The sequence below is a fragment of the Schistocerca serialis genome, chromosome 1 (genome assembly GCF_023864345.2).
Source record: "Schistocerca serialis cubense isolate TAMUIC-IGC-003099 chromosome 1, iqSchSeri2.2, whole genome shotgun sequence".
NCBI lineage: Eukaryota > Metazoa > Arthropoda > Insecta > Orthoptera > Acrididae > Schistocerca > Schistocerca serialis.
The window spans coordinates 555,196,088-555,223,330 of record NC_064638.1 but is presented as its reverse complement, the minus strand read 5'-3'; the positions used below and the strand labels follow the sequence as shown (position 1 = coordinate 555,223,330).

Below are 27,243 nucleotides of genomic sequence, written 5' to 3'. Positions count from 1 at the left end.
CAGGAATGGGCCGAGCCCAAAAAAACTTAGGCCGAACAGTGGGTTTGAGCAGGATATGAGCTTCAAAGTTGTTGCACGGCCTAACCCAGGAGAAAAAAGGGATGAAAATGTTGTCAACAAGGAATCCAATTGAGCATAAGGAATAGCATCAGAGCCGATATTGACAGAGTCATCTGTGGAGAACCCAAAAATGCGAAAGGCATCGAAACCAAAAAGATTCTCCGCATTACTATGGTCGACCACAAATATGGGAACAGTGCAAATGACAGATTTGTAAGATACCTCAGCATCAAATTGTCCCAAGAGAGAAATCTTCTGTTTATTGTAAGTCCGTAATTGCCTAGTGACAGGTGACAGTGTTGGAGAACCCAACTGAAGATACGTCTGAGAATTTTGATGATAGTGGCAGCAGAACCAGTATCCACCTGCATGTGAACATCTCGACCAAGTATTTGGACAGTGAGGAATAACTTCCCTGAAAGGGAAGAAGCACAATTAACAGACAACACAGAAACAGAATCAGCGTCATGTTCATGAACATCACGTGTTTGTTGTTGTTGTGGTCTTCAGTCCTGAGACTGGTTTGATGCAGCTCTCCATGCTACTCTATCCTGTGCAAGCTTTTTCATCTCCCAGTACCTACTGCAACCTACATCCTTCTGAATCTGCTTAGTGTATTCATCTCTTGGTCTCCCTCTACGATTTTTACCCTCCACGCTGCCCTCCAATACTAAATTGGTGATCCCTTGATGCCTCAGAACATGTCCTACCAACCGATCCCTTCTTCTGGTCAAGTTGTGCCACAAACTTCTCTTCTCCCCAATCCTATTCAATACTTCCTCATTAGTTATGTGATCTACCCATCTAATCTTCAGCATTCTTCTGTAGCACCACATTTCGAAAGCTTCTATTCTCTTCTTGTCCAAACTATTTATCGTCCATGTTTCACTTCCATACATGGCTACACTCCATACGAATACTTTCAGAAAAGACTTCCTGACACTTAAATCAATACTGGATGTTAACAAATTTCTCTTCTTCAGAAACGCTTTCCTTGCCATTGCCAGCCTACATTTTATATCCTCTCTACTTCGACCATCATCAGTTATTTTGCTCCCCAAATAGCAAAACTCCTTTACTACTTTAAGTGCCTCATTTCCTAATCTAATTCCCTCAGCATCACCCGACTTAAATAGACTACATTCCATTATCCTTGTTTTGCTTTTGTTGATGTTCATCTTATATCCTCCTTTCAAGACACTGTCCATTCCATTCAACTGCTCTTCCAAGTCCTTTGCTGTCTCTGACAGAATTACAATGTCATCGGCGAACCTCAAAGTTTTTATTTCTTCTCCATGAATTTTAATACCTACTCCGAATTTTTCTTTTGTTTCCTTTACTGCTTGCTCAATATACAGATTGAACAACATCGGGGAGAGGCTACAACCCTGTCTTACTCCCTTCCCAACCACTGCTTCCCTTTCATGTCCCTCGACTCTTATAACTGCCATCTGGTTTCTGTACAAATGGTAAATAGCCTTTCGCTCCCTGTATTTTACCCCTGCCACCTTTAGAATTTGAAAGAGAGTATTCCAGCCAACATTGTCAAAAGCTTTCTCTAAGTCTACAAATGCTAGAAACGTAGGTTTGCCTTTCCTTAATCTTTCTTCTAAGATAAGTCGTAAGGTCAGTATTGCCTCATGTGTTCCAGTGTTTCTACGGAATCCAAACTGATCTTCACCGAGGTTGGCTTCTACTAGTTTTTCCATTCGTCTGTAAAGAATTCGTGTTAGTATTTTGCAACTGTGACTTATTAAGCTGATAGTTCGGTAATTTTCACATCTGTCAACACCTGCTTTCTTTGGGATTGGAATTATTATATTCTTCTTGAAGTCTGAGGGTATTTCGCCTGTTTCATACATCTTGCTCACCAGATGGTAGAGTTTTGTCAGGACTGGCTCTCCCACGGCCGTCAGTAGTTCCAATGGAATATTGCCTACTACGGGGGCCTTGTTTCGACTCAGGTCTTTCAGTGCTCTGTCAAACTCTTCACGCAGTATCATATCTCCCATTTCATCTTCATCTACATCCTCTTCCATTTCCATAATATTGTCCTCAAGTACATCGCCCTTGTATAGACCCTCTATATACTCCTTCCACCTTTCTGCTTTCCCTTCTTTGCTTAGAACTGGATTTCCATCTGAGCTCTTGATATTCATACAAGTCGTTCTCTTATCTCCAAAGGTCTCTTTAATTTTCCTGTAGGCAGTATCTATCTTACCCCTAGTGAGATAGGCCTCTACATCCTTACATTTGTCCTCTAGCCATCCCTGCTTAGCCATTTTGCACTTCCTGTCGATCTCATTTTTGAGACGTTTGTATTCTTTTTTGCCTGTTTCACTTACTGCATTTTTATATTTTCTCCTTTCATCAATTAAATTCAATATTTCTTCTGTTACCCAAGGATTTCTACTAGCCCTCGTCTTTTTACCTACTTGATCCTCTGCTGCCTTCACTACTTCATCCCTCAAAGCTACCCATTCTTCTTCTACTGTATTTATTTCCCCCATTCCTGTCAATTGCTCCCTTATGCTCTCCCTGAATCTCTGTACAACCTCTGGTTCTTTTAGTTTATCCAGGTCCCATCTCCTTAAATTCCCACCTTTTTGCAGTTTCTTCAGTTTTAATCTACAGGTCATAACCAATAGATTGTGGTCAGAGTCCACATCTGCCCCTGGAAATGTCTTACAATTTAAAACCTGGTTCCTAAATCTCTGTCTTACCATTATATAATCTATCTGATACCTTTTAGTATCTCCAGGGTTCTTCCATGTATACAACCTTCTTTCATGATTCTTAAACCAAGTGTTAGTTATGTATTATGTTGTGCTCTGTGCAAAATTCTACCAGGCGGCTTCCTCTTTCATTTCTGTCCCCCAATCCATATTCACCTACTATGTTTCCTTCTCTCCCTTTTCCTACACTCGAATTCCAGTCACCCATGACTATTAAATTTTCGTCTCCCTTCACAATCTGAATAATTTCTTTTATTTCATCATACATTTCTTCAATTTCTTCGTCATCTGCACAGCTAGTTGGCATATAAACTTGTACTACTGTAGTAGGCGTGGGCTTCGTATCTATCTTGGCCACAATAATGCGTTCACTATGCTGTTTGTAGTAGCTTACCCGCATTCCTATTTTCCTATTCATTATTAAACCTACTCCTGCATTACCCCTATTTGATTTAGTGTTCATAACTCTGTAGTCACCTGACCAGAAGTCTTGTTCCTCCTGCCACCGAACTTCACTAATTCCCACTATATCTAACTTCAACCTATCCATTTCCCTTTTTAAATTTTCTAACCTACCTGCCCGATTAAGGGATCTGACATTCCACGCTCCGATCCGTAGAACGCCAGTTTTCTTTCTCCTGATAACAACATCCTCTTGAGTAGTCCCCGCCCGGAGATCCGAATGGGGGACTATTTTACCTCCGGAATATTTTACCCAAGAGGACGCCATCATCATGTAATCATACAGTAAAGCTGCATGCCCTCGGGAAAAATTACGGCCGTAGTTTCCCCTTGCTTTCAGCCGTTCGCAGTACCAGCACAGCAAGGCCGTTTTGGTTATTGTTACAAGGCCAGATCAGTCAATCATCCAGACTGTTGCCCTTGCAACTACTGAAAAGGCTGCTGCCCCTCTTCAGGAACCACACGTTTGTCTGGCCTCTCAACAGATACCCCTCCGTTGTGGTTGCACCTACGGTACGGCTATCTGTATCGCTGAGGCACGCAAGCCTCCCCACCAACGGCAAGGTCCGTGGTTCATGGGGGGGGAACATCACGTATGCGGTCGGATTTGCAAACGGATGACACATGACCCTTTTGTTTTGCATTTGTGACACACGGCCTAACATTGTGGACAATCTTCTCGTGAATGTTTTGTAAAACACTGCTGACATGAAGGAAGTTGCTGTGGGTTTTGCTGCAGTCGCTTAGAGGTTTGTTTACGGTTAGGCCGAGGATTCGCTTATGAGCGTGCTGTGGCTACGTCGGCCAGCGGGGACACGCTACATGCTTCGTCAACATCACACAGAGGTTGTATTTCCCCGACATCGCCCCATGCCTCTATTTGCGCTCCAGTGGCGCAACAAATTTCAAAAGACTGAGCGATGGATAGGACTTCATCTAGAGTCGGATTTGCCAACTGAAGGGCACGTTGCCTAACTTCTTTGTCAGGCGCCGAGCGGATAATAGCATCCCGTACCACGGAATCGGCGTAGGACTCTTTGTGAACGTCAGTAACAAATTTACACTTTCTACTGAGGGCATGAAGTTCAGCAGCCCAAGCGTGATAGGATTGATTCAGTTGTTTTTGACAATTATAAAAGGCAACACGAGAAGCTACCACATGTGTTTGCTTTTGAAAATAGACAGACAGAAGTGAGCACATTTCAGCAAAGGACAAAGATGCAGTATCTTTCAAAGAAGCCAATTGCGACAACAACCGATACATTTGAGGTGAAATCCATGAAAGGAACAGAGACTTACATGTTTGTTTGTCCGCGACATGAAATGCCAAGAAGTGCTGTCGAAGACGTTTTTTGTAATCAGACCAGTCTTCCGCCGTCTCGTCGTAAGGAGGAAAAGTAGGTAGAGACAATGACGAGAGATGCCCCGCATTTGATGCCGCGATGAAGTCATGAATCACATTTGTGAGAAGCGTTTTTTGACCTAGCAATAGTTGCTCTAAAGTAGCCATGAAACATGTGGGTCAATGATGGAAAAGAAAAATACCATCCTCATCGCCAATTGTAATAACTTCAAGTTGAACAAATATATTTCAAGGAAGACATAATACATGAAAGTCACAGATCAAGTAAACAGAGTAAGACGTGTGTACACTTTAACAGTCAAATCATAACTGAGTTCAAGCCTAGCGGCCGCTGGCTGGCTGGCCGCTTAGGTGGCGCTGCTGCTGCATGTCTGGCAGACAGCGCCACATGTAGAGGACGCGCATAACTGCGCAGCAGCACTTTGAAACATCGGCGAGTCACAACACTGTGCTACATAATGTGTGAGCTTATTATAGTGCGTTATCAGCCACTATTTGTTAGTGTATGTGCAAACTCATTTCTAGTGTTTATGTTCTCTGATTCAGTTCCCACCTCTGAAGTGTTCTTTTAGTACAAAAATTTGGATAAAAAAGGAATGTGTATATTTTTCTTAAAATGTTTCATATTCCTTTCCTTTACAGATATTCAGAGTATATGTGAAACAATACCAGTATCAGAAATGACTGAAAAGAAGTCAGTACACATCAGCACAGCAACAGGTGCAGAGAATCCAGATTGCTCAGATTTTGAAATTTTTGATAATTTTTGTTCTACAAATGATCCTGAGGAAACATTAGATGACAGTGATGTAAAAAGATTAATTAAATCTGTTAGAAAATTAAAGAAACAGAGGAAGATTATGTTACAACTAATAGCAGACAAGAAGTGAGTTTTTTAATAAGTTATTTTTTATTGCATGTGACTCGAATTAGAATCTACCTGCAACATATTCTAGAAGTAAATTAAACATAGATAAATTGCCTAAATGTGTAACTGTCTAGAGCATGAAGCTTACTGACATGTGTTACTTAATTATTTCTTGTTGTTTCATCTGATATTGTCTGATTTTGTTCTTAGCAATGAAATTCAACTTTTGGTGTCTCATATAAAGACACTCGAAGAAAGGCAAGACAGAATATGTGAATTAAAAAAGCAGAGAGCATGTGAAAGAAGGAGATACACTGGAGACTATGGGTTTACAGAACTGGTGAATGAACACATTCCTGTGCTTTGACATTTTCTCTTGCTACAAATAAACTATTTGAGAAGATATTAAATAGGAAAAATAAATATATAAAAGTAGGGTAGAAATTTTAACAGTGCAAAATTATGCTGTATGTAACAGTCGACAAATTAAATTTGATTAATTTTCACAGAGAAGTAGGATACAGTAAAAAGGTGAATCAAAAGACTTTTTTTTATTGGACTGTTTCAGTGATCCATTAGCAATAATTAACTATATATATATATATATATATATATATATATATATATAAAAAGAGTAACCCAAATTTTTCACTATCTCGTAATGCATTCAGAGTAATTGTCATCTTTGGGATTTTCCTCAACATATGAGACTGTTGATGTGTTGTCAGGTGTCCAGCCAAGTTAATGATAACATTATTGCACACAGTATTTTGATGACTGATTTAGATTTTGCACAGACTCTACTTTATAACAGTGAACAGGCACATGCTCTGGAGGAGTGAATACATATGGCACATACAAAAAATGACCTCAGGAGTCCATGCCCTTAGCTGAAGATCAAACACAGCAGTACCACATCCAGTACATAGAGCAATCCAAACAGAAACTGTGGTCTGATAAACAGAGGCTGACACGCATTTTAAACTAAACTAAGTAAACACAGCAGTACCATGGATAAGTGGTTCTTGCCATCTTATTCTGGAGTTTCCACCACAGATGTTGCAGGTGTCAGAGAATACTGTGGCTTTCCCTTTGGTGCCAGCATTTCCAAGCTTGGTTCTGACGCCCACTGCTTCAAGTCTACCACTTGAGGCATTGAGGTTAATGAAGTTTTCAGAAGAGGCTAGCATGGAGGGGTTGGCTGCATTTCCATTTATGTCCAGCCCTATGTCGCTGAGTCATGCGGCTTGGCTAAGGATATGGAATGGGCCATAATCATGGTATGTTGACTCATAGGTCGAGGTTGTATTTCTGCTGGGGGCATGATGGTGGGAGTCTATATTGTTTTACACGCCACCTATGATCTTCCTATGGTGGCAGGAATGGTGATGACAAGTCCTCCTGATGCCACAGTGTCACCTGATTCATGTGGTGCATCAGGTGTGCACCATGAACCACAACAGAGAACAGCTGGTGTTCTTGATTACCTATTACTGTGCCCAGTGCCAAGTGGATTATGCCTGAATATATGGACCCACACTTTGGTGATAGTGTGTACGGATGCTGCCCTTGTGATACTGTCAGAGGCAGTGGATGCAGAAGATGCAACAGCCATTTAGTGCCTCACATGAGCTGCAAACGTTTAGTGCTGTTGACCTGTATAGGCTAGGAAAATTGTTAGGGGATAGTCTCATGGCATGGTGGTGAGTGCCTTCTGCAACTATCTTTAAGCCCCTCAGCAGGTGCTTAGCTTCAGTGTTTGGATGAAAAGCAGCAGTGGTGCAGTGTCAGATGTCATTCCTGTCACAGAATGATTTAAATTTGGAAGAAGGAAATTGTGGCCCATTATTAGAAATGATTGTTCCTGGAGCCCCTTTGTTGTGAAAATAGTCATAAGTCTTATGATAATGACTGCTGTAGTAGTAGATGTTATTTTGGGCACATAAGGAAGTCTGATAAGAAGTTTACTACTAGAAGCCACATCAAGTGTAGCAAAGGCCCTGCATAACCTGTAGTGACTCTTTCCTGCAGCTTCTGCAGTGTTGATCATGGAGAGAACTGCTGGAGTGATTATGACCACTGTTTCGAGCAAGCATTGCATGCCCAGCTGGTTTCCTTTCTTTCCACATTAATTCTTGGTCATTAAATATGCTGCTGAGCTAAATTTTTTGTATGTACCATGCCTCATAGCAGTTTAAGGATTGGCAGACACAGTTGTTCTGAAATTACAACTTTGTGGTGCAGTGACTAAATTGCCAGCAACAGGATGCCTTACTGAATGCAAGTATCATGAATGAAAAATGTATAGTGCCAAAGGGGCATCCACAGCCAATCAATCTATCCATCCCCACTGTAAGTGATGGAGAACCCCACTGAGGGTGGGATCTGTAGTAAGAGTGGTGACAATTCTTTCACTATAAGCAGAAAATTGTACAATGTGTTCTGCAAACTATGATCTAATTGAAAACAAAATGAGTCAAACTCCACAACTGGGCCCATGGGAAGAAAAAAAAAACAGCATTAGCATTTGAATATTGTACCATTGGGTGATAATGTATAGAGAATTGAAAATTGCATAGCTATAGTAGCCATATGTGTAGTCACTGTGCCATTTTGTCTGGTAACAGCTGGTAGGACGATAGAGTGAGAAAAGGGGCCTATGATCTGTAATCAGATGGAACTTCATTCAGTATAAGACGACTAAAGTTTTGAACTGCATAAATAATAGCCAGTGTTTCCTTCTCAATTTTAACAGCATTTTTATATCAATATTAATGTCTCTGATGCAAATGCAATAGGTTGTTCTGAACAATCATTTTTATGGTAGAACGCTGCTCCTATGTCATGTGGGAAGCATCAGTAACCAACACTAAAAGTTTATTAGGGTTGAATGGTAGATTATAGACAGGCAAGATTAAAAATTCTTTCCGACAGTCCTGTGAACAAATGAACTACACACCTTTTTTTAATCTGGTTTAGTGGTTTGCCTATTTGGCTTATTTTCAGAATAAATTCACTCTAATTGTTCACTTGGCCTGGCAATGTTTGGTTTTTTTATCTTTCTTTAGCAGGAGATTTAATTATTACTTCAGTATGCTTTGTGTGTTGACTTACGCTCATCTTTGCTCAGTGTGTGGTGTAAGTATTCCACTGTTGGTTGAGAAAGCTGAACCTTTTTTTAGATTACATTAAAGACGGTTCTGCTGTAGTATGCTGAATAATGTCCGTAGGTTAACCATGTGATCTACATGAGACATTTCTGTTATGATAATATTGTCTGATTAATTTATACATTGAGGAGTCGTCTGTATTAATTGTTCCAAATATTGCTGGAGCACTGTCAATTCCAAAGGTAGGTGGTTATATTGGTGCAGTCCAAAAGGCACACTAATCATGATTATTGTTCTGGATTCTACATCAAAGGAAATTTGCAAATATGCATCAGGTAAATTGATTTTAGGACAGTGATAACCACCTGGAGGGGTACCATAATTTATTTATGACTTGAAATAGTTTTGTCAACTTCTGCTTCTGCATTTATCAATGCTTCAGAATTACCAAAACGCCTAATGACCCTCTAAGCTTATAAATAATAACTAATGGAGAAGCCCAATGAGAAACTGATGAAATGGCATTTTAGCTTTGTAAAGGGTGTAATTCTTTCTTGAAATGTGCACAAATGGAATAGGCCTAGTAATGCTGGCTTTGGAATTGTATCTGCTTCAAAACTGGGAGTGCAGCCTAAAACGACGAGGGAAGACTGGAAAATAAAGCACAGTAATTTTATTATCAAAAGTTTAATAGGTAATAAAACAAAAAAATCACAAATGAGCTTATATCTTGTACCTACTTTTTTGCGTAGTCACTAATCTTCTCAATGCATCTCTCCCTTCGTGGTACCAGTTTCAATGTGCCCTATTCATAGAAGCCCATGTGGTTGGAATGTAGCCCTCTGCAGACTGCTGATTTCACTTCCACATCTGTCACAAAGGGTCAGTCAGTCAGGAAATTCTTCATGAGACTAAACAGATGAAAGTCCAATGGTGAAAGGTCTGGAGTGTTTGATGGATGCTGGAACACTTCCCACCCAAATTTGGCATTTTTCTCACGATCAGGAGCAGCAACATGAAGACAAGGATTGTCATGAAGAAGCTGTCACCATCAGCATTAATGTTGTGGTGTTTGTCACAAAGGGCTCGATGCACTGTAACTAAAGTTTTCATGTATGCTGCAGCATTCATAGTGGTCCTACGTTCAACAAAGTCCACCAATAGCACATCATGCATATCTCAGAACACTGTCACAAGCACTTTCCTAGCAGTTTGAGTCACTTTGAATTGAGGCCCGCTTGGTGTCTGGTGTGTATTGGTACATCACCAGTTATGATTCTTTTCAGACAATCGTACCCTTATGTGGTGTAATGTGTTAAGTGGGTCCATGCTTATTGTCATTCACTGGCGCTTGTGGTTGTCTGTCACTTTCTTTGGCACCCAGAGAGCACAAATTATACGAAATTTCAATGTGTAATGAACAGCATAGTATACTGCACCATAGGAAATGTTGAACTGTTGCAACAAGATTCACAACTGCATAAAGCAGTCGTTCAAAATTGCTGGCTCAGTGGCTCTGATGTTCTGTGGGGTTGCAGGTGTTATTGGCTGCCCAGAGCATGGCGAATCACTAACATTCACACAGCCATCTTGGAAGAATACACATTACCTGGATACATTGCTATGGTCCATACAGTCATCCTCATACATTCTATGCATGTCCCTGTGAATTTCACCCAATTTATGCCTTTTGGCCCACTAATATCAAACTACGTTTCACTGCTCTTCTCAGGTTGATGGCAGTAACATGTGTGCCGTGTTTGTTTCATAGTTCAGGCTTCTCCAGCTAAAGATGCACATGGAAAAAAATATCCTTTGTAGCACAATCTTAAAACTACACACGTCAAAAAAAGTTTTACATCACCTCAGTTCTGAGAGTTCTGGAACCTGTACAGAAAATTGGAATAGAGATCAACATGAACATCATTTCCGCCCTTTTTATTGCTCATGAAAACCACTTTCAGAGGTGGTGGTCCATATTGATGTATACACTGGTACCTCTAATACCCAGTAGCACGTCCTCTTACATTGATGCATATCTGTATTCATCATGGCATACTATCCACAAGTTCATCAAGGCTCTATTGGTCCAGATTGTCCCACTCCTCAATGGCAGTTCAGCGTAGATCCCTCAGACTGGTTGGTGGTCACGTCATCCATAACCAGCCCATTTCAATCTATCCCAGACATATTTAATAAGGTTCATGTCTCAAGTCGAGCAATGTCATTACCCTGAAGGAAGTCATTCACAAGATGTGCTCAATGGGGGTGCAAATTGTCATCCATGAAGATGAATGCATTGCCAGTATGCTGCCGATATGGTTGCACTATCGGTTGGAGGATGGCATTCACATATCATATAGCTGTCACGGCACCTTCCATGACCACCAGCAGTGTACGTCGGTATCACATAATGCCACCCCAAAACAACAGGGAACCTCCAACTTGCTGCACATTCGTTGGACAGTGTGTCTAAGGCATTCAGCCTGACCGCGTTGCCTCCAAACATGTCTCCGATGGTTGAAGGCATATGCGACACTCATCGGTGAAGAGAGCGTAATGCCAATCCTGAGCAATCCATTCAACATGTTGTTGGGACCATCTGTATCACGCTGCATGGTGTCGTGGTTGCAAAGATGGACCTCGCCATGGACATTGGGAGTGAAGTTGCGCATCATGCATCCTATTGTGCACGGTTTGAGATTAGATTGGATTAGATTACTTATTCAGGGAATCCTCCTGGGTGTGGAACATGTCAGAAAAGCACATTACAAAAATGTAATTAGAAAAACTTGAATTTCATTAATTTTAATGATCCTCAGTCAATAAACAGTAAAATTATGTACATGAATTAAATTTAAACTTCTAATATTTACAGGTTTAATACTTACATCTGCTTTCATTAAATCCATCATTCAGACATTTGCTAGTTTCTTGGCTATTACAACCAAGTATTGTCAAAAATTAAAGTAAACTATTCATTTCAGTGATCCTCAGTTAAGAACAGTCACATCATGTACAAGATTTAAAATTAAACTTCCACTATTTACAGACTTAAGACTTACACCTGCTTTCCATACTTCCATCATTCACACAGTAAGTAGTTACTTGGCTGTTACAACCAAGTATTGTCAAAAATTAAAGTATAATAAATTTTCGTAAAAATGGTCTACTGCACTTTTTGAGAAACTCATGGATGGAATAGGAGTTAGCCACCAAAAATTCTTTTAAATTATGTTAAAATTGTGCCTTGTCTGAAACTAAACTCTTAATGGTTGCTGGTAACCTATTGAAAATATGCATTGCTGAATACTGGACTCCTTTCTGGGCAAAAGTAAGTGATTTTAAATCTTCATGTCTATTGTTCTTATTCCTAGTATTGATACTGTGTACTAAGCAGTTAGTTGGAAAAAGAGATGTATTATTTACAACAAACTTCATTAAGGAATAAATATACTGAGAAGCTGTGGTTAATATGCCCAATTCTTTGAATAGGTTTCGACATGATGTTCTTGGATTTACACTACTCTGTAATCTAAAAATTTTTTCTCTGTTTGTGGAGTTACCCCAAAATATGATACTATATGACATAATGGAGTGAAAATAAGCAAAATATACCAGTTTTTTTATATTTATATCTCCTATATCTGACATCATTCGCACTGCAAACACAGACTTGTTTAGGCACTTTAGCAGTTCGTTAGTATGCTGCTGCCAACTGAATTTATTATCAATTTGTAATCCCAAGAATTTTACACTCTCAACTTCTCCTATTCCCATGTCATCATATTTTATACACACACCAGAAGGAAATCTCTTGGAAGTTCTGAACTGCATATAGTGGGTCTTTTCAAAGTTTAATGACAATGAGTTGGCTATGAACCACTTATTAATGTCAGTAAAAATTTGATTAGCTGCCCTTTCTAAATTTATGTTTGATTTACTATTTATTGCAATGTTTGTATCATCTACAAATAAGCCAAACTTGGCATCTGGTAATGTAACGGATGACAGGTCATTAATATACACAAGAAACAGTAGTGGACCTAGTATGGAATCTTGGGGAACAACACATGTAATTTCTTCCCGGTCAGATGATGTCTTATTGTCTACTGCTGAAGTGTTACATAATGACACCCTTTGTTTTCTATTAGTAAGGTATGACTGAAACCACTTTGCAGCACTACCAGTGACGCCATAATATTTTAATTTACTTAAAAGAATGCTGTGATTCACACAGTCAAATGCATTTGACCGGTTACAGAATATGCCAGTTGCCTCTAAGTTGTAGTCCAATGAATTAAGGACATTTTCGCTGTAAGTGTAAATAGCTTTCTCAATATCAGAACCCTTAAGAAACCCAAACTGTGACTTTGACAGTATGTTATTTCACAAAGGTGCTTAAGTAGATGCTTGAACATAACCTTTTCAAAGATTTTTGAAAAAGCTGGTAAAAGTGAGATCGGTCAGCAATTTGACGGCATTTCTTTGTCCCCTTTCTTGTGGAGAGGTAACTTCAGCATATTTAAGCTAGTCTGGGGATGTTCCTGTGACAAGTGATTGATTACACAAATAACTTAAGATATGACTAAGCTCACATGAACACTCTTTTATTAACTAGAATGCTTTGATTTCAGGGACTTTGATGGATTCTATTTCTTTGGGTGAAGTAAGTGTCAGTTCCATTTTATTGAGATTGCTTGTGTGCACTGGTCTCAGATGCTTGTGTGCACTGGTCTCAGATATTCAATTGCATTATTTACGAAACCGGACAACCCCATGCTATCAGTAACAGAGAGAAAATACTTGTTTAAATGGTTTGCAACACAACATGTGTTTGTTACCAGGGTTTCATTTATTTTTAGTGCTATTTGTTCCTCCTCATTTTTGGTCCTACCTGTCTCTGACTTAACTATATCCCATATTGTTTTTATTTTATTGCTGGATGTATTTATCTTCTTCTCATAATGCATGTGTTTAGATTTCTGGTTAACCTTCTTCAATATTTTGCAGTAATTTTTGTAATGAGCTATAATGCTAGTATCAAAGGTGTCCCTCAGATACAGTTTCCTTTTTGTCTCACGTGATATCTGTATCCCTTGTGTGTGCCATGGTTTCTTATTAAACTTCTGCTTAATTTGAGTTACCTTCAGGGGGAAACAATTTTAAAATGAATGTTTTGTGTTTTCCATTTGTGTCTTGGATGCTGTAAACATCCATCCAATTAATTTCTTTGAGCAATCTCCTAAATTTCTCAGTTTTTGACTGATTTATTGGCCTTCCGTACTCAGTTCTGATAGATGTTTTACCCTGACAATTTTCAAAATTTAATGTTAGGTGTTGCATTTCATGGTCAGATAGCCCATTTACTACTGGTTTTGTAATGTGGCTTAGTTGCCTAGAATTGTCTATAAATATATTATCAATGGCAGTCTTAGAACATTTGTTTACCCTATTTGGGAAATTTACAGTAGAAATTAAATTGAATGACAATGTAACTGATTTCAGTAACTGTTCACTGACAGTTTTTCAGGACATCTATATTAAAATCACCAGCAACCACTAGTTCTTTGTTTTTTAATTTTAGATGAGATAATAAATCTTCAAGACCATTTATAAACAGGTTGAAATTTCCTGAGGGTGCTCTGTATATGGCTGCTATTATAAAGGAATTATTATGAAATTCTATCTCTGTTGCACATACTCTAAGTGCTGCTCTAAGCAGTATTTATTAATGTCAATATTTTTAAATTAAAAACTGTTTTTAACAAATGTGGCAACTCCTCCTTTCTCCATCTTTTGTCTACAGAAGTAGGAGGCTAATTTAAATTCTGTAAGCTTTAACATATCTATGCCAGTGGTCACATGATGTTCAGAGAGGCAGATTATATCAGCTGGGTTCGATGAATCTAATTCATCAATGCACATAAATAGTTCATTAATTTTACTACTAAGCCCTTGAATATTTTGATGTACTAAAGATAGTTGGTATTTCACATTTACTGAGATGAAATCGGGTGCAAATAAAATTTCTGCTGATTGCTGTAAATTTTTAACCAACAGCTGTGTTCGCTGACCCAATGTGCCAGAATTATGCTGTTTGATTCCTTTATCAAACTGAAGGTTTGTTTCAATCTTTACTTCTCTCAGAACCTGCCTTCATTCTGTCCTACCTATCCTAAAAAAGGTGCTGCTCCAACACCTGTGACCACTGGTATATTACCATTCATGGCAGTGCCTCCCCCCCCCCCCCCCCCCCCTACATTTCCTGCTATTAGCCCAGCCAGTATACCCTTCCTTTTCCTGTTGAGGTGTAGGCCATGTGTAGTATAATCCCACCTACTGAGAGAATCAACAGAAACCAAACCAATATGTGACCCCGCACCCGACCCAAGCATTGGTTCCAACTCCAAATTAACTCTCCCGACAGAAGAGTTTAAATGAGGTCGGTCATGGCTTCTCAGAACAGACACAAACTCAACACTAGTATGGTTCGTTGGTGATGCAAACTTTTCCAGGTCACACTCTATATTGTACCCAGGATCTCTGTCAATACTATTGCCCGGCCCACCCAGAATAACCACAGTGTCTTCCTTGGTAAAATCTTTACAGAGTGAACCTAAATCCTCTGTCACCTGACCCAGACCAGCACTTGGTTTAAAAAAATTTGTGACCTGGTATTCTGATCCTAACTGGTCCTGCAAAAGTTGGCCTACACCTCTGGCATGTGGACTACCTAACAACAAAACTTTCTTTCTCTTTGCTGACTTCCCTACATTCTTATTCAATTTTCTACTGAAAGTCTGTTGTGCCCTCTCTACACCTACCTCTGTCTGAGGCTCATCAGCTTCTAACTGAAGCAACAGGTCAAACTTATTCTTCATATTCACCTCAAAGTTGTCTGACAAAGTTCTAGGTCTCTTACTCCTGTTACCTGTTGCCACTTCCCACCTCACTTTACCCTTCTCCCTCCTTAATGTGTTCAGATCTTCCCTAACATGCTCTAACTGTGCTTGAAGGGCACCAATTTTCCCCTCCTGTTCCACTATTTTTCTATCTCTACTGCATATCCTACAGAACCACTGATGAGTCTGATCCAGTTCCCCATTTCCCACGCTGCTACAGTCACCCCAATGGAAAAAACCACTGCACCCATCACACCAAACCCCAGAGCTAACAATTCTACGGCAAGTCAGGCACATTTCACTCATGGTAAAAATCTTACTTTAGTGAGAATAAGTCAAATTAAATTACAGAAAAACAAGAAAACACATTTACGAAAGATTAGGTCTAGTCTTAATCATATGTAAACAAACTTACTTTAGTGACAATAAGTTAGTTTACCGAAAAGAAGAAGAAAAACATGTTTACAAAAACTAGTCTTAGTCGCAACTGTATGTAAACAAAGCTACTACCGTATGTACAAAGTTTCCAGATACCAGAATTTAAAATTTATGCTGTGTTTTGCAAAATAAGAGTAAACAACAAATGGATATGCTTTTCTTAACTTGCCGGAACGGAACAGAACAATTAAATGAGATTCTATAAGTTTTACTGTGCTAAGATGTATGCAAGAATAGGATCGTAACCCTACTTTATGTTCCTTTCGCGTTTTCTGGAATAATATGCAAAGAGAAGTGAAACCTTTAATAGTAAGCTTGCAAAACAAACTAATACATGTATTAAACTACTTTCCTGAACTGAACAGAGTTTTATTACACTCTAAATCACTTATCTGTATGGCAGCACAAAACTGACGCGAGTCGTAACACGGCATCCTGTGGCTGCACGTAAAGCATCATTCAACATGATGATGTTGCTGTCAGGGTTCCTCCAAGCCATAATCCATAGGTAGCAGTCATTCGCTGCAGTAGTAGCCCTTGGGTAGCCTGAGTGAGGCATGTCATCGACATGTCTCTCTGTATCTCCTCCATGTCCGAACAACATCTCTTTTGGTTCACTCCGAAGCGCCTGAATACTTCCCTTGTTGTGAGCCCTTCCTGGCACAAAGTAATAATGCGGACATGATCAAACCACAGTATTGACTGTCTAGGCATGGTTGAACTACAGACAACGCAAGTCATGTACCTCCTTCCTGGTGAAATGACTGGAACTGATCGGCTGTTGGACCCCCCTCCATCTAATAGGCGCTGCTCATGCATGGCTGTTTACATCTTTTGGTGGCTTTAGTGACATCTCTGAACAATCAAAGGGACTGTGTCTGTGATACAATATCCACAGTCAACGTCTATCTTCAGGAGTTCTGGGAACTGTGGTGATGCAAAATGTTTTTTTATGTGTGTACATCATCGTGAAATTTCAACATTCCAGGTGCAATACTCAAGAAGAAAAAAATTATTGTGCTTTACTTTCCAATCCTCCCTCTTAGTTCGAAAAGTGACTCATATTTGGCATGCTGCTTCTGAATCAGAAAAGTGGATCCATTCTGAAATCAAGTTGACTGAATCATGGAGTCCAAATGTGAAAAATGCATCCAATTAAAAGATATTTAATGCTGTAAGATCTGCTATAACAGTATTTTTGTAAATAGCTGGGAATATGATTTACGCATTTAGTGAGATTGCCTGTTTATAATAAGAAAAATTCTATGTTTAGTAAGCTGTAGTAGAAGAGCTCCAATGGACAGGTATGTATTGTCATTACTGATACATCTACATCTACATCTACATTTATACTCCGCAAGCCACCCAACGGTGTGTGGCGGAGGGCACTTTACGTGCCACTGTCATTACCTCCCTTTCCTGTTCCAGTCGCGTATGGTTCGCGGGAAGAACGACTGTCTGAAAGCCTCCGTGCGCGCTCGAATCTCTCTAATTTTACATTCGTGATCTCCTCGGGAGGTATAAGTAGGGGGAAGCAATATATTCGATACCTCATATACATATGGAGGCTCCAATATCTAGTTGGAACCTTAATGTTTTCTATTGCATTAGCATAAAAATAGTAATGCTCAGCAAACATTATTAGAACAGTGGGGTGGTTCACTCATATGGTTCTCAGTACCTTGAGGACACAATGTTTCTTGATAACCATAATATGTGGGGCGATCGAAAAGTTTCTAGTCCAAAATAGTTACTGTAATGACTCGCACAACAGACACCTCCTACTTTTATGGTGACTCTTTGTAGGTATGGAAGTTAAATTTCGTGGCTCCAGCTTTGTTAGTTTTGCCACCAAGATGCATTGTTTACTGTAGTGTAAGCAAAATTGTGAATGTCAAGAAATGTGCTGTGATTTAATATTTTCATTTGAAGGGAATTATACCCAAGTAAAGTGTGGAGCACATGCAGAATACACTTAAAGATAGTGCTCTGTCTTCCGCAACAGTGAAAAACTGGGCATCCAACTTAAAACATGGAAGAATGAGTGTGGAAGATGCGACAAGGAGCGGAAGGCCTGTCACCATTGCCACTGATGAAACAGCGACTGCAATTCATGATACGAATTTGCAAGATCATTGAACAATGATGTAGCAATTGAAACCACATTTAGATTCTCCCATGGATGTGCTCAAGACATTGTTGCAGATATTTTGGGAATGCAGAAAGTTTCATCTGGGTGTGACTTGAAAGCAGATCAGAGACGAGAGCGTGTTCCGTGTTGTGAAGAAATCGTCTGTCACTTTGAAGCAGATGAAGACAGCTTTCTTGCAAGGTGTGTGACAATGGACAAAATGTGGGTTCACGACTTTGATCCATCCTGAGACAAAACAACAGTCACAACAATGGAAAAATCCTTCATCCCCTACCCCAAAAAAATTCTGGGTGCAAAAATCAGCCAGTAAGGTGATGGCATTGGTCCCCTCAGATGCAGAAGGGATAATTATGGTGGATTACTTGCAAAGGGGTGTAGATATCAATGCATCGTGCTATTGCACCCTCCTGCACTGTTTGAGAGAAGAGATGAAGGAAAAAATGCACGGAAAATTGGCACGCAGAGTTCCTTTGCATGAGGACAATGTACCGGTGCACAAAGCCCTCACAACACTGGAAACTATGTGTGACTGCTGGTTCAAATTGTTACATTACCTGCCATATTCTCCAGATTTGGCTTCATCAAACCTAAAAAAGACCTCAAAAGATGACAATTTGACATTGATGAAGTGATTGATGCTGTGAACGCTAAGTTGGACTCAAAATCGAAGACCTTTTATTTGAATTGTTTGCAGAAGTTATCTGAGCATGTCTGCAAGTGTATTAGTGTACATGGGTATTATATTGAAAAATAAATTGGTGTTATGAAATTTCTGTCAGTCTTTATTTTTTAGGCTAGGAACTTTTTGACCCCTCCTCGTAAAAAATTTAATAGTAATTTTTCTATTCAACTTTTTCTCTTCTTCAGAGATCAGTCAATGTACCTTTGCGGCACAGCATGTCTCAAGGTATATTTCCTGCTTTAAGAAGAAAAATCCAGGATCCTATTTGTTAATATGTATTAATGTTTTTTGTGGGATGTTGTAACAGAATGTTACTCTCAGTTCAGACAAAACAACCACAGTAGCAGAAAAATTATTTTCTAGTATGATCCTGTAGAAGTGGTGGCAGATTGCATGCTAGTACTATCAAATTATGCATTTTCTTGAAAGGGATGTGCCAACATAGTAAGAAATAATGAATATTATTTATTAAGAGTTAAGATACAAAATTTATTTAACTCTTGGTAACAGTTTTATTTATGACACTTGATGTCCCATACCTAATCTATTGAAATCTAAATAACTTTGCTGTTCCTTGGCAGTCTGTGGTGTTGTCACTGTGACTGAAAGTAATTATGCAGACATCTGTTTGACTGTAGTTTGTTGTTCTGTAAACATCAATTGCTGAGTTAGAACTGTTGTTTTCTGAACAGAAATTGCTGTACTGTGCTCTTTAGTGTAGGGTGCGTGAACTATACTGAGGTGGCTGCAGGTGCTGAACTGTATCATCTGACTGTAGGATCAGAACTGTATGAGCGTCTGTGGCATCCTGTCTGTCAATGGAATGTTTTCCATCTCCACAAGTTCTAGACAGAAGCCAAATAGTTCCTAATTGGTAGTGCTCTCTTCAGTGGCTGGCAACACTATTGACAGATGAGTATGTTGCACTGATGGATATGGTTCGGAAGCTGAACATGATCCAGATTTTTGAGTGCTGTTTGGAAGCTGCTGAAAATTAGGTTTACTATGTGAGTGGTTGTGAGTAGTTGTGCCTCAGTGGTGACAGTCTCTCCTTGCATTTGTTGTATACATCTTAAGCCTGGCGCATAGCATCCCTCCTCTCAGAGGAGGGGAGTGAAGCAAATGAACATCATTAGTGTCTTGCTTCCTTTCTGTATTTGGTGGGTGCATGTATGTTGCTCCCCCTGGCAGTTGCCCACAGCATCATGGAAATCCCATTCAAAATAACAGTGAGGTAACAACTGGTCAAGGTTTCACCATTTCGATGTCCTTAGTCTGGTCTGAGTTGTGAGGTGCGATATCCACTTCCATGGGTTCGTCTCCGGCTGGATGCAACTGGGGCTCCCTGGAGGCACTGCACTGGTTGGCGGGGAGGGGGGGGGGCAGCTGCCAGCTGGATTGGAAGCTTAAGATGTATACTCCTCAGATAGCTAGCTAGTTACAGGTCTTTTGATTCTGAAAAGAAAACAGCCTAGGACTTCTGCTTGCATGCATGTGAGCTAGGTGCAACCTGATTTGATTTTTATGGTGTGTTGTGACTCCCTGTAAAAATTGAATTTTAAACATGACATTGCTGGACTGCTCTATGCCTGAGCCTGGTACCTTAAGTCTTTTTCCCATATGTGAATGTTAAAATAAGTACCGGATCATTCAGTAAAAAAAAAACTTGTTTCAAGTGTGTTGAAGCTCAGCTTGTGGATGGGCGAGTGGCTTTAAAATTGACGTTAACACATGATACATAGAGAGAGGGAGATCAGTAAAGCATTGTCTTTATTGCACTATTGAACAAGCTTCATCATGTGTGACTTGAAAGTTCATACAATTCTTTCAGCGAGAGCATTGGCCTCAGGATGAAACAGTGCAGTTCCGGACTGTGAAAAGTCCTTTGTTTCATAAAATAGTCTAAATTATGAAGAAGAACATTCTGCACCCTTGTCACTGACAATAAATTTTGGCAATATTTCAGTAAAAAGACCTACAACAAAGCCTGAATAGTCTGAGTTGAAGATATTGATGACCTTTGTATCGCAAATGGAAATTTGTAGAAAACATGGATGAGAATGAGCAAGTAGCTTCCAAGAAGTGGTTCTGCAAAATTAATAAGTAGGAGTGACCAGGGAACTGATGCCTGTGGCCACAGAAAATATTGTCAAGGTGGAGCTGACGTATTTTTGACATTTAAGTGGCATTTACCCAGTATCATTTCATTGTCTTTTTCCAGTAACAATGCTCTCTGGCATTTAAGCACTGTAGGAATAATTGCTCATGTTTCGCCTGTTCTGAATGTATCAGAAAGCCAGCTTTGTACACTATAAGCACATACTGCATGTTCTTATAAGATTTAAACTCAGCTAATTAGTAATTTCTTATCATTTAGCCACTCCATTTGAATATACGGTTTGCTCTTAGGCAAAACAGTGTCTTAGGTACAAGCCTGCCAGTTAAATTTGAGCTGACTGGGAAATTTTCCATAGTGCCTTGACTAATGATATCTTTTGAAAACCAAGCATCAGCTGATGAGTCAAACTTTTTGTCTTTCCCTATAGGCAAACACACAAGCAAATCTGCATTCATGTGTTGTACTGTGGGCTGAATATAATTTCATAGTTGTAATTCTGCAGAAATAACACTCAGCACTGCAAACATTGAGCTGTCCATGTAAGAACAGTAGCCGCTAAAGGTTGGTGGTATGTGGGGAGGAATATTTATGTCTGTCAATGTACAATAGAACTCCAATCATCTGAACTCCAACTATCCAGATCATCAGTTATCTAGTGCTTTGAGAAAAAAGAAACTTTTACTGTATGACTAAAATTGTTGGTAGTGTTTGATCGCTATGACAGTATACATACAATGTACACTTCTTTATCATTCTAAAATCAATCCAGAGTGATTCTGTTGAAAGACAGAATCTTCCAGTGAATAATGAATACACTATGTACTTTGTTTGAAGGGCAGTACGTACATTGGTGTTTTTGTGGTGCCCAACAGAAGAGAAGTTTGTGGCACAACTTGACCAGAAGAAGGGATCGGTTGGTAGGACATGTTCTGAGGCATCAAGGGATCACCAATTTAGTATTGGAGGGCAGCGTGGAGGGTAAAAATCGTAGAGGGAGACCAAGAGATGAATACACTAAGCAGATTCAGAAGGATGTAGGTTGCAGTAGCTACTGGGAGATGAAAAAGCTTGCACAGGATAGAGTAGCATGGAGAGCTGCATCAAACCAGTCTCAGGACTGAAGACCACAACAACAAACAACATCATTTGGTGTGGCCTGCACCAGTCTGTTTTGTAACATTAATGTGTTCATTGCTTGCCCTCTTGTTGCCAAACTAAATAGCTGAGGTGTTTAGCATATAAACATCAACAAAACAAGTCCTCAATTTTAAACTTTATGTCTGTTCTTGAGAATGAAGGTGGAAGTTTGTCGGGAAAAGCAATAAAACCAGCATAAAACAGAGAGCTCAAAGAGGCCATATTCAAGTTGTTATGCAGCAGGGAACATTGGGAAACCCTCTTTCAGGGCTGATTGTTTACAAAAAAGCAAAATATTTATGTGAGAAAATGGACAATTTGTCTTCATTTAAAGTGAGCAATGGCTGGCGATAGAATTTCAAGGCAAGGCACAGTATTTGGGAGTTGGATTTAAGTGGTGAAAAACTATCAGAAGACACAAAAGCAGCAGAAAATTGTATTGAAAAATTCAAAATTGAAGTGGACCCTTATGAACCTGAATTTTTGTACAATGCAGATGATACAGACCTTATTTCTAGGGCTTAGCCTGAAACAACTTCAGCTTTTAAAAGGAAAACTATTGCTCCTGGCCATAAGGTTAATAAAGACCTCATTTTATTGTGCTGAAATGTATCCACTTTAGGGGAAATGACAAAATACCCCTTCTGTTGATAGAAAAATAAAAAAAACAGGGTTTCAAAAATGTTAAAGCACTTCTTATCTTATATAGGAATCATCCAAAGGCCTGGATGACTGCTGTGTAATGACCCAGCCTATTGCAGGCCACTATGTGTCAGGATGGGCAGAATCACACTAAGGTGTGCTCTGAAACAGTGGTAGCATTGACAGGTGTTTATTCAAGCAAGCTTATGCAGTACACAGTGCCATATTGCAGTGACAGAAAAAAAAAGGAAATGCAAAACAGCAAGAAAGGATAGATACATCAATTGTGTTTACACATTTGCTGAATGTCAGTTTGTGGGATGGAGTTCCATGTCTGTTGCACTTGGTCAGTAAATGCAGGGATGATTCATGCTGTTTGTGAATGATGCTGGAGTTGTCATCTGATGGTGTCCCACATGTGCTCGATTGAAGACAGATCTTTTGACCAAGCAGGCCAAGGCAACATGTTGCCATTCTGTAGAGCATGGTGGGTTTCAACAGTGGTATGTGGGTGAAAGTCATCCTGTTGGAAAACCCCCCTTGGAATGCTGTTCATGAATGGCAGTATAACACATCAAATCACCAGACTGGCATACAAATCTGCAGTGTGGGGTAACCATGAGAGTGCTTCTGCTGTCATGAAATCACACACCTGACCATAACTCCAGGTGTAGGTCTAGCACACAGACTGGTTGGTTGCAGGCCCTCAGACTGGTTGGTTGCAGGCCCTCAACTGGCCTCCTCCTAACCCAACACATGGCCATCACTGGCACCGAGGCAGAACTAGCTTTTATCAGAAAACACAACAGACTTCCACCGTGCCCTCCAATGAGCTCTCACATGACACTGCTGAAGTCGCAAATGGCAGTGGTTTAGGGTCAGTGGAATGCTCACTACAGGACATGTTGTTTTGGAGCTGTGCTTGAATTAAATGATTTGTATCCATTTGTTGCGTCACTGTGGTGCCAACTGTTGCTCAAATTGCTGCTGCAGATGCAGTACGATATGTCAGAGCCATACGCCAAACATGATGGTAGTGCCATGTGGATGACCGAAGCCTGGTCTTCTTCCGATCATACATTCTCATGACTACCGTTACCAGCAATCATATACAGTGGCTAAATGTCTGCCAAGCCTTTCTGGAATATTGCAGAATGAAAATCCAGCTCCTCGTAGCCCTATTGTATGACCTCATTCAAATTTTGTGAGGTACTGGTAATGGAGTCTTTGTCACCTTCAAGGTTTTCTTGACTGACATCAACTCACCACATCAAACCTCAAAGGTAACTAATGCTCATAACTATTACAGCATGTATTTAAAGCAAACCTGATTTACATTTTCATAGTCGCACTATTAGAACCACTGTTACGTAACTGGCGTGAAATCTGAAAAGATATAATCTTTCCGATGTAGAAACATATCTATCAACTTCTGTTTATGCCACACTACTCCTTCTTGGTGCTGTGATTTTTTTTCATCAGTGTATGTGTATGCAGACACATCCAGTTGTGGAATGCTTGACATCCCAATCATGCCGAAGTCGTCCACTTTCCAGGGTCGTCGTGGCAGCTGCTATGGTCCCCGTTTGCTGTCAGCAGGTAAAGATAAGCACACTGCCAAGGGCCTCCTGAGTCATGTCGGCTAAGGAAACACTTGCATCCTCGTAACCACCATATCGTGTTCTTGGGTGCAATAGCAGATGCTAGATGTTTTTATGCTGAGCAGCAACTCCCCAGTCACTCCACAAGGGTTAGAACAGGACAGTGGCCAATGATGTCTAGGTGGCTAGGAGGCTACGAAGGCTCACTTCTTCCAGCTGGATTGTAGATAGTTTGCAGCCTGTTAGCTACAATCGCTCAGAGTATGGAGGCTGGCCAGACTTCGGTGTGTTACAGGTTATTATTTCGCTCTTGGTCACACTATGTTAGCTGTTCCATGCACTTGGCTGTTGACTTATGTCACAAACCCTTGTTTTCCCGTAGTGTTTTATCATAATGTCAACAATACTGCCCAGTGGTTTACTTGATTAGCACATCGGCCAGGCTGGCCTCTAATGCCTGGCCACGGTGAGAACAGAACTTTAAAAATTCACAATTCGTGCACCAAACTTTCCCATGGTGCAGAATAGCCTCCCCTCTGTTGAAAGATTTGTCTGGAATTTTCCAAGATGAGTCTTTGATTGAAATTATTCTTAACACAAAAAACTATGTACCATGCAGATGGCAACACTCATCTCCAACAATGATCTCTCTATCATCGGTTTCTCCCTTATCCACTGCTGACATGAATTTACTCTTGAAGTGCAGTCTCCAGGACCTTATTAGAATACGATCCTTACCCTAATGCTTATACTACTTAATACAGTGGTTTTACCATTAATGATAATACAGCTTCTGTGCAACTCTAATTTTTTCAACCCCTCAGGTTTCCTATTTTCAAGGCAGTTTGCCAACACAGTTTCTGGTGAGAAGACCAAGTACAGCCAATTCCTCCTACCTTCTGGAAGTAAGACCTTGTGGGCAACATTTGTCTTTTACAACTTGTCTCAACCATTTTCCCAAAAAACATATTCGCCCAAATGTCTGCATATCAATTTGTATTGGTTTATCCGGACTATACTCCCTTGAGTGCACTTCTCCAAATTCACTAACGACATAATCACATGAGCTTCCCTACTATCAGAAATCAACAATACTTCCTGCATCCTTATCTGTATCCATTTCCCTCGTACCCTCCATTTCACCAGATACAGATGAATGTTGTAGCATTGAACCAACCCATGCTGTAGGTAAGTGAACTGCTATATGTACCTTTGCTCCATTGGTTCTTACCCTTATTCTAGTTGTATGAAAAAATAATGCTAAATTTCTTTCTGTCACTTCCACTATGTCTTAATTCTGCTGGGAACTGCTTCTCTGCTAGGTGTAATTCCAATGCAAACTTCTGTGCTGGAATGAACACTGGCCCAAGCCATCCATTTACGACATGATACATTGCTTCCTGCATTATGATCATCTCACTCTTTGCATCACCCAGCCTATCTGCCACTGAATGGAGCAACCATGCAAAGGCCAACTTGTTAGCCCTGTATCTTCACCAGATCATTATTCAACACCTTCTTTGTAGCACTGGTATACTGAGTCAGTTCCATAGCTAACTTCTATACTAAACTCATATTGTTTAATACCCTCTGCTCTAAACTGGACAGTTGAGTTCCGTGACATTCTTTGACACCATTTATATAATTTGCCATTTGCTGGATCTGACTAAGTGTACAATTTAATTTCCGAACATCCTCTTGAACCGCTGTCCCAAACACCATTTTAGTCATTTAACTCCCATATTTAACCAACCTCTTTTCCTCCAAACTTTACCCCGTTGTACAATTTCCACCAGTTGTGATAACTGTGACCTTAATTTACCATGGGTAAAGTGGAACTCATGCTACTCCCATTGCACTTCCCTAAAAGTGTCACTTTCCTGTGCCCCTTTATACAGTTCCAAAAAATATCCTCCATTCTCTGAATTTCATTCCCAATTTCCCAGATATGTGCTTTGGATTTCAGTGTTCACTGATGGCTCTTAAGCAAGGTGTCAGACTGCCTAGAGAACAACACACCTGGTTCCAACAGTTGAACAACAGTTACCCAATCTGCTCCACTTCTGATGAAGTATGGTTAACCCAGGACTATTCCCATTATTCACTATGTCCTCATGAAGTTGACAACCAGGGAAAGGAACTCTCCATCATCTCCTCCCTCCTTCCAAAATGAGTAACTAATGACAAATAGAAACAAAAAAACAACAGTAACAAAAATGTGACCTTAACCCTACAATAACAAAAGAAAAATACGTGTGGCAGTGACATGAAAACCTTAAATCCACTCGAACAAAACACAGCGCAGAGCGTACCCATAACACAAATATTAAGAATATATTTAACACCAAAATAACATTACAAAGAACTAACAGCATAACTAATTACGTGTCCTCAAGCATAAAACATATCTTGTGCATTGTGCTGACTAACTGCTGGAGGTTCCTTCTTTCTACTTACTGCACCTATGGGGCTGGTCCCAGCTAATTGTGGAACCGCATTTGCCATACTCTTAAATGGTTCCAGGCAAGTGGCATGCGTGGTAGATATTTTGGTAGGAAACTGTACCTTTACATTAACTGGTGAGGTCATCTCTAAGACCTGATACAACCCATGATATTTGGTCAAGAACTTCTTCATCTTTCCCTTTGGTGTACAGGTATTACGAGCCAAAACCCACTGCCCACACACTTTTTCAACTGTTCCCAGCATTCCAGATCCTTCGTGTTGATCTTTTGCACATTTATCCATACTGTCTGTATTCTTCTCATAAACTTCTTTGCTGATTCACAATTTGGTCCTGATTTAGGACTGAAAACAGCAAAGGGGGATGTCGTTTTCACCCCATATGCTACCTAAAATGGTGACATGCCTGTTCCCATTTGAAGCTTTTGAGTTGTATGCTGAAACCACATATGGAAGATAGGTATCCCAATCACTGTGTCTAGCATTAATGTAAAAACTTAGCGTTT

The 27,243-nt window shown here is 40.0% G+C and overlaps 1 protein-coding gene across 1 annotated transcript in view; it reads left to right on the top strand.

The window, feature by feature from the left end:
* Positions 1 to 27,243, top strand: part of LOC126475418 (uncharacterized) — a 272,705-nt gene that overhangs the window by 154,780 nt on the left and 90,682 nt on the right. Inside the window, exons 5-6 of the mRNA XM_050103260.1 lie at positions 5,263 to 5,506; positions 5,699 to 5,828. Coding sequence (XP_049959217.1) covers positions 5,263 to 5,506; positions 5,699 to 5,828 — 374 coding nt within the window. The remainder of the gene's footprint in view (positions 1 to 5,262; positions 5,507 to 5,698; positions 5,829 to 27,243) is intronic.